General features: G+C 34.9%; 1 protein-coding gene across 13 annotated transcripts in view; it reads right to left on the reverse strand.

Annotated features, from left to right (window-relative positions):
• The window catches only part of LOC105329771 (microtubule-associated protein futsch), a 28,726-nt gene extending 18,608 nt beyond the window's left edge, over positions 1 to 10,118 (reverse strand). For all 13 annotated transcript variants that reach the window (XM_020067881.3, XM_020067876.3, XM_020067886.3 and 10 more), the window contains exons 1-21: positions 9,995 to 10,118; positions 8,660 to 9,141; positions 8,342 to 8,437; positions 8,048 to 8,157; positions 7,585 to 7,704; positions 6,915 to 6,991; positions 6,551 to 6,688; positions 6,195 to 6,274; positions 5,812 to 5,977; positions 5,240 to 5,446; positions 4,969 to 5,130; positions 4,283 to 4,387; positions 3,795 to 3,981; positions 3,263 to 3,337; positions 2,710 to 2,862; positions 2,410 to 2,500; positions 2,089 to 2,194; positions 1,439 to 1,716; positions 1,057 to 1,104; positions 418 to 500; positions 196 to 276 (exon numbers count right to left, since the gene is read on the reverse strand). In XM_020067881.3, coding sequence (XP_019923440.3) covers positions 196 to 276; positions 418 to 500; positions 1,057 to 1,104; positions 1,439 to 1,716; positions 2,089 to 2,194; positions 2,410 to 2,500; positions 2,710 to 2,862; positions 3,263 to 3,337; positions 3,795 to 3,981; positions 4,283 to 4,387; positions 4,969 to 5,130; positions 5,240 to 5,446; positions 5,812 to 5,977; positions 6,195 to 6,274; positions 6,551 to 6,688; positions 6,915 to 6,991; positions 7,585 to 7,704; positions 8,048 to 8,157; positions 8,342 to 8,437; positions 8,660 to 9,125 — 2,829 coding nt within the window. In that variant the 5' untranslated portion in view covers positions 9,126 to 9,141; positions 9,995 to 10,118. The remainder of the gene's footprint in view (positions 1 to 195; positions 277 to 417; positions 501 to 1,056; positions 1,105 to 1,438; positions 1,717 to 2,088; positions 2,195 to 2,409; positions 2,501 to 2,709; positions 2,863 to 3,262; positions 3,338 to 3,794; positions 3,982 to 4,282; positions 4,388 to 4,968; positions 5,131 to 5,239; positions 5,447 to 5,811; positions 5,978 to 6,194; positions 6,275 to 6,550; positions 6,689 to 6,914; positions 6,992 to 7,584; positions 7,705 to 8,047; positions 8,158 to 8,341; positions 8,438 to 8,659; positions 9,142 to 9,994) is intronic.
• Positions 10,119 to 11,162: the final 1,044 nt, after the last annotated feature.

The raw sequence follows: 11,162 nt of genomic DNA on the forward strand, positions 1-11,162 counted from the left end.
TGATATTGTGTGTCCCCCCCCCCCCCACATTTATGATAAATGTCCTCCATTTATCATAAAACACAATTCATTATCCACCATGATACTATCAGTATATCCTTTTGAACCTGTGGAGAAGTGACAATTAACAAAGATTGACACCAACATGTTTGATGATTTCATTTTCAAAAATGTTACAAAAATGTTGGTATATACCTCATCTTTATCAGAATTTTCTTCAAGGTCAATTTTTCCCTCCAAAAAGTCCTTAGAAAAGTCAATGAAATCAAAGGGAACCTGCAACATAAAAGATAAGTAACTAACAACATGCTTCATCTCTAGAGACATAGGTTTTCCATCCACACAATAAGGCAGAACAAAACACCTTTTAAAATTGCAAAACTCAACATATATATTATAACATTTAGAAAGGTATACCAGGTAGTTTTCTAGGGTGACAGGCTCAGGGAGATATACTCCTCCTTCATAGATAACTGAGGGGTCCTCAATAATGGCCGACTCTGTAATGCACAAAAAATAGCCCAATGCTGAGACATTTAAAAATTAAGCTTTGATTCTGGTTTCTGAACAAAACATCTATCAATCATGTGTTCATTTATGTTTAAAATTGTATCAATTCAATAAAGCTTTGAAGGTATATTACGGTGTACAAGAATTAAGAGTCATAAAATCTCGACACAAATCGCAGACTAGTATGTTGAGTTCTGACACCTTATGATTAGATTAAATGCGCTAAAGTTTAATTTATAAAATGAATTTTTAAAAGTTTCAAAAAATTGAACACCTAAGAAATTCAATCATTAAAGTATTTGTTTACAAAATAAAAACAACTTTGTATCTTAGATTATATGGCTAAATAAGGTTAATTACTGATGTAAATGAAATCTTATCTCAAATAACAGAGCTTACTATTTACAACTGTTACAATGTTTATTTCATGAAATTAAATTTACAATAAAAAACAAAATTGACATACCGGTAAATATGCAAGTACATGTAGAAACATTGATGTTTCATATAAATTATTTAACAAAATCCTAAATACATGGTACACACCTTTATCAACTTCTTCCTCTTCCTCTGTGACTGTCAGGTGTGGACACACTGAGAATTCAAAATGAAAACTTAAAATTATAAAGAAAAGTTCAAAGACACAAAATATTCCAAACTTTTGATTCAGAACACTTCAATATATTATACTGTATACAGGGAAATATTGAACAATTTTTGCCCTTTCGCCTTCGTTGTCAGCAGGCAAATTTAAGTCTGAGCGCATTCGAATGTCTCCAATTATCTCTCTTGAAACACAACAGTTACTTTTTCTGGGCGAATTCAAGACAGAAAAAAACCATTTGCAAGAGAAGTAGGGCAAAAATTTTAATAACTTTGTATACAGTAGTTGACTCACAGAAATCAATAGAATCTAGAATGCTTCTACCTTTGGTGTGGTCAATGAAAAAGATGTGGTTCTTGAAGCCAATGATCAGGTCCCCTGTTTTGTTAAGGAAGCAGGCAGCAGACAGGGACCTGTCCTGGAGGGCACTGCTGGTGTCTTCCCCCTCATCTTCCACCGTCTTCCTTCCTTGCTCATCCACCTTGATCTTCTTCCGTCCTGGCTCCTCTTGTAAAATGTTCTCATCTATTTCCAACTTGTCCATAAAGATTTCAGTAACCAGGTGCTTATTTTCATCCCAGATTCTTATTACTCCATTTAAACTGAAAGTTTATGCATGGTCAATGTCTATTCATAAATTATTGAACTTGGAACTACATGTTCAAGATTCTTGAAATATAATGAAAATGACCAATCTCTTATCATTATCATAGTCCAAAATACTATTAATCATTTTCAATACTGGCTGTAATCATAAATGTTTGTTCATTAACACTCCAAACTTCTGGTGATAAATCACACACGGGCACCTGACGTTAAAAATGTTTGTCAAAATAAAAATAAATACCCTATACCTAATAATATTAGGTATAGGGTATTTATTTTCATTCTGACTAAAATTTATAATCCCACGTGCCTGTGAATGCACATTATTTAAACAATTAATTTTTTTTAATATTACGATGTATAAAAACCTTGCAGAGCAGAAAATTTTCATGGACTTTGAGGAGTCAATTGCTACTACTTCAGCATTATGTTCAGGCCTCTTCTTCTTCACAACTGAATCTTTGTTTGGCTCAACTGTATAAAAGAAATGATCATAAATTGAAAGCTAAGCAGTGTGCTGCAAGCATAAATGCAAATAAGACATGTTCACAAACATTGAAAAAATTTAAATAACTTCTGAAGAAATTTAAATCAAATTGAAGTATTTTTCTCTGAGATAGAAAATTTTAATTGTCAAAAGACTGATAAAAAGGCCATAAAATACATGCATTACTGTTTAACATACAAACCTTTTGCTCTGAACAATCCCCAATCCTCTGCTGGTTCAAGTGTGAAGAAGTTCACACAGCCATCTAAATGGCCTGACATGAACAAATGATCCTGATGTTAAAAGAAACAAAACTTTTAGAGTGCTGAATCAACTATAAAATTCATCATAAACAATTTCAAAAATTAAAAAAAAACAATTCTGTGATAAATTGTATCAAAAATTGAATGACAATTAACATTTTTGCTGGGCCTTACATATCACATCACATAAAAAATGACAATGTGCTTAATCAACTCCAACAATGGCTTTCGTCACCTACCATTCTGGAGTAGCAGGCGATGTCCAGCGAGCAGTACAATTCGTGGAGAAGCTGAAGCTGGGGCAGGCTCCAGATCTGTACCATGGCTAGTTCCTTCAGGTGACACATAGTGATCAGGGCGCTGTGGGCAATGTCGTGTCTCATCTCCTGAATCTAAGAGAGGGAAAATTCCATCATAGTTCACATCCAGGAAAAAAGATTTTTTACTAGATTCCAACTCATTCTAATTTGTGATCTCCTGTGTCTAATGGAAGGCAAAAAGTCCATCATAGTCCAGGAATTAAGACTATTTACCAGATTGTACTAAATTCTGATCTCTGGAATCCATTGGGAGCAAAAAATTCCTTCACAGTTCACATACTGGTATATACAGATATTTTTACAAGAATTTGATGCTACAAATTCAAATGCATACATGTATACTAATTTAAAAGTAGTTTTTTCCACATTAAAAAAAAACTGAACAGCAGAATAATGTTGAAACAAGATTTTTCTTTGGATTAACGTTGATAGAATTGAAGGAAACTGCACTTGGAATAAAATTTCAACTCACAGCATCCTTGGAAGCTTTAAACTCCATGTATTTCTTTCCTTTGGTGACTGGATCCATGAACAAAATCCTCCCATCCTAGTGTCAATTAAAATACAAACATTAATCATAAGAAGTCTTTGTATTTGTGGATATTTTATGCTCAATGTTCTTGCAACAAATAGTTCGCTATGATTGAATCTAACCAAACTTTACATTTTGTAGCAAGTTTATGGAAATTACAAGTATACATCTTGAAAATCAGAAAATAAATTATGTGCATATGAAACACTGTATCCATAACCTTGGTAATCAGCCACATTTTAAACAATTTATTGGCATTTATGACCTTGAACTTTTAATGACATTGACCTAATATGACCATGAACTTACACTTCTCTCCACATTTTTATTTACAGAGTTTAAACAGTATAACCTTGTAAGTTTAAAGTTGCTTTTATAAAGACAATGAGAATGACATAGTAAAACAATGTTTTCTAATGTTTGATCATGGGGTGTGTACAATAGAAAACATAGCTCTGTCTAATTTTCTAACCTCCATCCCCATGAGGAGATAGGTCTCCTCCAGGTCCATGTTTTGGATGGGGGAGCAGAACCCCTCCTCTGTCCACATGGTGGCTGTGGAGGTCAGGATACAGAGGGAGTGACAGGTGGCCAGGCTCTCGTTACCCATCCCGTTCTCTGTGGCCCTGTGGGAGGGGCCACCTTGTAGGGAGGAAGACCTATAATAAAGGATTTTAGAGAAAGTTCAGGTTTTGCTTTTACATATTTAACGTATTTGAGATTAGAGATTAATTCTATTCAGGATTCACCAAATATCTGATCTATATCTTTTTACTATGTGCTTTTAAATAATATACATAAACTAAATTTTTTTAAACTCTAGAACTATAAATTTTCAATGCAACTAATAAATTAGACTATACTAGCCATCTGTTTTCAAGAGAGATAAAACTCTGCTCAATAGATAAATAAAGATTCACTTAAAATTGATAAGTTGTGACTGAACAGTCTGCCCCTTACCAGCCCCCTAGTGGGTTGTCCGAGTCCTTTTTGCCTTTGTTGGACAGGTAAGACATCTGTAGGTCATGGACATTCCAAGTCATTACACGGCAGCTTGGATCAGTTCTATAAATAATGCAGAGAGTGTGAAAACATCATTATAGTCATATGCTACATGTATTAGTTAATGAAATTTATATACAAATGTACTACATTTGTAGTAGAAAATGTGACAAGGCTACTTTAACTTAATAAGACCCGTTTATAAAAGCTAACATCCATCAATACCAAATGCTAACTTAAATCCAGTAAAATAGACTTCAAGAGAGTGAACATTTTTCAGGAATAATAATTTTTTACTAAGTATGTGTTTTGAGGATCATTACTGTAATACAAATCCATATGCTTACACTGTACACATAGCCTCAAATTAAAATCAATACTGTAAATTCCTAATTATAAGCGAGGAATTAATATTTGCGTAAAATTGCGAGAATTACATCTCGCGGATTTTAAAACCTCGCCTTTAAATTTTGGACGCATGTAAACCATAATGAATAATGATAAAAACTCGGCGTTCGCGATTAATATTCTCGCGATTTGATGAAAAACAGATAAATCGCAGAATTAAGTACTCGCGTAAAATAAGGAATCTACAGTTGTTATACAAGTTTTGATAGATGATAGGCAAATATTAGTCCTCTTACTTGGTTGTGTAGACCCAGATCTCCATGGTCGTGATGAGGACAAACACCATGTTGTACTCCCTGCTGTAGCAAGCACTCAGCACCCTCTGGAGGGGAGAAATATCAGGGGGAGGTAACACAGTCGTCAGATTCTTCTGGCTTTTACGGGAAAACAAGCGCATACTGAAATAAAAGGTAAACAGTACACGATCATAGTGAAAGATTTTAGCCTGGGTTCAGTACGTGATATTTTCTTATTAAAATCTTAACTGTACATGTAGGAAACCTTTACCTGCTATCTTGACCTTCAGCAACCACACGAGTGGTTTTGTTTTCACAAGTGGCAAGAGAAAGGCGGCAAATTCGGCTTCTGGCGACAGCAAAGAAATCGTAGAACTGATTGAGATTCCAGAGAGTGATGTTTCTGACAGTGGCACAGTACATCAGACAGTCGTCCGTCATTCCCATCCACATCAACCCATCTGTAGAGATCACCACACTACAATAGGAGAGTGCAAGCATGTGATAAAAACAAAAATAATATAAATGCAGGCATGTGAACTATATAGTCTTACTCACAGAAATAAAGTAATTGAGCAAAGCAGAACTATTTCTCCCTAAAGTAAGTAAACTTTTCCTAGGTTGCCATGTACATGGCATTTGTTCATATTCTCATATAAATTAGAGTTTTAAATTTTTAATTCAATTTGTTTTGTAGCCAATTATACTGCAAAGCTAAGAATTTCAGAGAAATTACATCAAGTTATCCTACTTAAATCTGAGCAGGTAAATCCTTAATATAAACCAATTTCATTTTTACCGACAATTAAACGGTAGTTGTACATTAAACATACTCTCCCTCACCTGTAGAGAATCTCCATTGTGTTAAGTGACCACATTCTGACTGAACCATCTAGTGAGGCAGTCACAATGATGGATGGTTTGATAGGGTGCACCACAATACTGGTGACCGCACGTGAGTGACCGCGAAACGTGTGGACCAGGCCACCGCGAAGACTCCACATCTTCACTGTAATAACAACACAGTATAAACTTAAAATACATGTGGTTTGAACATATTTTGTTCCATTTAATATACATGTATAATACAGAATGCATGTATATGCAAAAGGTTTGAACATTATAGTTCTAGCGAGTGAAGAGGTTTCATTGAAATATTGTAATTCATTATCAGATCGAAATGAACTTTGCTATGGATAGAATGATCTTTCAGGCCTAACACATACCTTCTGTGTCGATGGAGCAAGTCAGGAGAGTCTTTGAGAACTGGGAGTAGATACAACCAGTGATGGACATAGTGTGAGCTCTGTCAACAAACAATTAAAGTAAACTCATTAAAAAAATGAAAAACATACTCTTCAGTGAAAATGGAAGAGGGTGCATAATTGGTGGATTTTGTTGATACACTTTAACATCAAATTTACCTTGACACACAGTTCATTCATTTGAAAATCAAATCACACATCCATAAAATTACAGGAATTCATTGTTGCATACCCTCTGTACATCAACATGTCAAACTTAAATTACAATTTTTTCTATATAAATATATATTGATTATTCGTACAGAAACAAAGCTTACTTCAAAAATTTGAAGAGTAGCTGCCCTTTGAGGTCATATGCATACAGATCTGTGTCTGAACAACAGTACAGATGTTGTAGTGTGAAATCTAAATCCACTCGCTTCACCCAGCTACCTCCAACATCCTTCAGGTCTCGGCTGAAATTGAAAAATATTTACTGAAAACTCATTTTAATTTCATCATTGGTTAATTTCCGTTGAAAAAAATTATGAATACAAACAATTTTGTAATGAACAGGTTTTTACTGATCCATTTAATTTCAATCTGTAATCAGTTTTACATTGGAAAAATATAAATTACATAATGAATATAATACATATTGCTATATATTATTTATATTTGCAATAGCAAATGAACACATACACTCTTCGAAGTCTGTAATTGGCAAGAGGTTTGATTTCTGTGAGTTGTTTGGTGGCATCTTGTTCAAATTTCCAAACCTGAAATAACAAATTTATAGAAGAATCTTTCTGATATATGGAATTCCTGTTCCATCTCATCTATTTACCTACTCAAAGCTCAAAATCAGCTATTATTGTCTTCACCAATTTTTTAAGTTTATTCCTTGCATACAGAGTTATATTAACCCCATGTTTTGTTGGACCTTCTACGCTTGCAATCGGTTTCACTCCATCTCAAATTCGCCAAGACAATTGAATATTTAATATGTCGTTTATATCCGGTAATTTTCGCGATGATCTAATTTTCGCCATTTTCCCAATCTTTTTTAAATCGCAAATAACCTGTATCATTTTCTATAAGAAACTTTTTAAAATCGCAAAAAATGACTGACGCAAACAAAAAATGTTACTGATTTTCCCCATTTTCGCGAATTTTGTGACATGCGAAAAAAAACCGATATACGGTCTACTCTATTTACTCTTACTAATCATTGACCCAGTAATTTAAAAATTGTTTTGAATTCGTCCAGTCTAAAATTTACCCATTGACAACAAGGGCAAAAAGGGTGAAATTAAAACAGGCCATATTACTGGTAATATACAGTATGTACATCTCTGATCAGACGACTTACCGTAGTTCCATCCACTCCCCCCGTGATCAACTCGTCACCCACAGGATTGAACAACATAAACAGAACAGATCTCAGGTTGGCACTGACAGAACAAGTCTCAATAAAGTCTCTATTCAACACCTATAAAAGAGGCAAAGATTTGAATTATTGACATGACATCATTTACCACTGGCATAACAATATCTAATTCTAAAAGCTTTTAGTGTCATTTCTCTGTGTAGTTCATTTTATATGGAAGGGTGTGGTTTTAAAAAATAAACTCAGCCTCTGCTGATTAAGTGCTGATGCTGGCTTCATACCTTCAGTATATAATGTAAGTAAATTGATTAAAAAAACCTTAAAGTTTACCACTGTGGTCTACACTTTTACATCCCTTAATACATGGAAATACTTTATAATGCATGATGTCAATATTAATCTGATTTTTAGGAGATATTGTATTTCTTATTAGCAATTTGCAAACCTTCAAGGAAAAATCCTTCCCAAGAGCAAAGTAACAGTTGAACTTCTTGGCATACACAAGATATGAAATCAGTCGGTATTCATACTTTGGGTACATTAGTGCTCTCTGTACTGTTTTAAAAAAAGAACCATCATATTATTCATTTTTAAATACCTCAATACTGTTTTATTGTTACATGCGTTAACTGTTACATGCGTTGATCTCAGATTTCATTAATATTAATCAATCATCTTGTCTTGATCTGTTTGAATGTTTTATGGACTAAAAAGTTGGAGACTTCTAAGATACACTTACTGCGACTCTCTCCATTAAGCCCAGAGTCTCGCTTCCAGGTAGTAATTCCTTTTCCATCCAAAATGACAAACTGGCGCATTCTTCCATTGTAAACAACTGAAAAACATGCAGTTATTTCAAGTTAGGATAAAATCTGAGGATATTAATTAGCTTCATAGTAAAAGGAATGCACTCTTAAATACATACAAGAGGATGGCAAGTACATTGTGTTAGAACATAGAAACAAGAGTTTTATAGTTCCAATCAAAATCCAGATTTCAATCTTCAAAATCAAATCTTTGTTTATGAAATAGTTTAGTCAAAAAGATTTGCACTTACTGCCCATAATGTCTGCATTTTTGCGACCATGTGTGTAGGTAGCCTTTGGCAAGACTCCGTAAGGAACGGAAGTGAAATGCTCCGAGTAATGAATATTTAGCTCAGCCTCTTGTTCTGTGGACTCATCCGTCCTGGATGAAATTTCTGAGCTGGTATCCGACTCTTCTTTCCTCAGATTCTTTGCTATCTGGCCTTTGATCTTCTCCAACATTGGGTCGTCCAGACCACTGATGTATTCAGTGTCCGTCTCGCTAGGAAGCACATAGTATGCATCTTCAGGCTCCAGGCCAAAGTCTTCCCCCAGTTCATCTGGTCCAAGGAAATCTGTGAGATAAGTGCTATTGGGGTTCAGAATATCATCTACTCGCTGTTTGAATGCACTTTCTTCCTCTTGAATGGAGTCGAGCTTTATATTCCGCAGTATCACCTCATCCTCAAAGTGAACTCTATCTGGTACTCCTGGCATTTTTGCTTCAGTAAATCTACAAGATTGAAACATTATATTTTTTTTAAATATATTTACCGATATAATCTTAAGCAAAGTGGAATAGGCATTACAGTATTTTAGCAACTATCATTGATAGTCAGTGTTTTTCGATCCACTGATCTCCCCAAGAACAAATTGGAGATGCTCAAATAACAAGTTGTTATGTATACTAGCTGTCTGACCATCAACCTTCCCTAATTTGGGTCAATAAGAATAAGATATATGATACCTACTTGCACAAGACAATGTGAATCTCACCAACTACCATACCTTAATTAGTTTTTCGCCACCACAAAGTTTTACCTAATAAACTGTGATATACTATTGTCCAACCTGACAACTGTACTTAGCAAGAACTGGTTCTAGAGCAGTAACTGGCGTTAGACCGATTCTCGCTGAGTACCATTTCTCGCCAGTGCATATTACCGTAAATGTTATGCCATTTTTCGTATATAAATTTGTGTTGATAAAATGTTGTATTTACAATGTACTGGTGAGAAATGGTCCTTGGCGAGAATTGGTCACATGCCAGTACTGATTATAAATTTGTCAATTTTCACAAAATGTTTAATTTAATTAATCAAAATAAGTGGCCATATACAAACAGAGCACGGGCAGCATTGTCTATACAATAGTAAAAATGATTTACGTTTTTGCGTTTTATAAATAGACTTACAACTTATTCACTAAATAATTTAGATATCTGAGCATTTATCACGACCAAGTCGAGAAAATTCGAGTTGGATCAAGGGAAAGTACGTGACTTTTCCGTGTCTTTGGTTTAAATCATGCTGCATCCACTTCCTGGATTTCTACGCAGTACATATTTGAACCTCAATCTGCCCTACCTTTAACCCATGCTGAAAATAAAGTCCAGGATCAAGAAAGAGACGGAGGCTAGGATTAATGCATGAGCAAGTGTCCGCTCTAGTCGTCCATGTTGTTTACAGATAGCAACGTCTTGGAGCGCCATCTGTACAAAATGAAAGAGCGCGAAATATGAAAGTCGGTAGTGGGGAGGGGGGGGGGTCTCGCCCTCTATAGATAGATTTGTGCATGTACATGTACCTGTGTTAGTTGAGTTGAAAACAGTGAGCCAAAGTAGGAGTCCCCCCCCCCCCACGTTACCAGTTGAACGCAGCCCTGGGACCTTATTCACAAAGCCTCTGTAAATATCAATATTCCGCAGTCGCGCTGAGTTTACGGGAGGCTTGCGTAATTACGGTTGGTTTACGGCTTATTCACGAAGCTCCCGCAAACAAAGCGAAATATACGGAAATTTTGCGAAAGTTTTGCGCACATAACAGGCCCTTGCATTGAAAAATTGGGAAAAACCTTCACTAGATCTATAACTTCAATTTCACTCTTAATTTCCTTACTTTCATTTTAATTTTTCACATACAGTAACCAGTTCAATAGACCTAGATATTATCTACGACCTAGCGGCTAGGCTAGCTGCTACGATCTTGAACGCAGCCCTGTTGTATATAGATTTGTAGATCTTGTGGTAATAAAAAAAAATAGGAGTTTCCAGGAGTAACTTTATTTTCATGCGTCAATTTATTTTTCCAAGCTCAATCCTTCGTTCTGGGTATTATCAAGGATTTATAAGCTAATTTCTATTTTTCATATAAAAATTCCTCCTGATGAGCTCATATTCGATTTCAATCATCATCATGATACCTGCTTGGTTAATGTCTGGGGCCTATTCATCGCCAGAGAGATACTTGTAAACTGACTCATGGAATTCCTCTCCAGTCAACATTATATGCAGGTACCGGTAATGTATTACAGTAATATCGGAAAAACAGAGATAATGCTATATTTGAGAGCATATTGACCAAATGCACAACTGCACATCCAATGTTTCAATTTAATTTTATTCAGTTTCTGTACCCTGAAGAATGAGATTAAAATCAATAATATCATATTAAGTTCAAGATCTATTAAGATATAAATTCTTCTAATGATGCTTAATAACAACAGGGACACATATACTAGTACGAGTTTTGATAG

Source organism: Magallana gigas, chromosome 4 (genome assembly GCF_963853765.1).
Source record: "Magallana gigas chromosome 4, xbMagGiga1.1, whole genome shotgun sequence".
NCBI classification, from domain to species: Eukaryota; Metazoa; Mollusca; class Bivalvia; order Ostreida; family Ostreidae; genus Magallana; species Magallana gigas.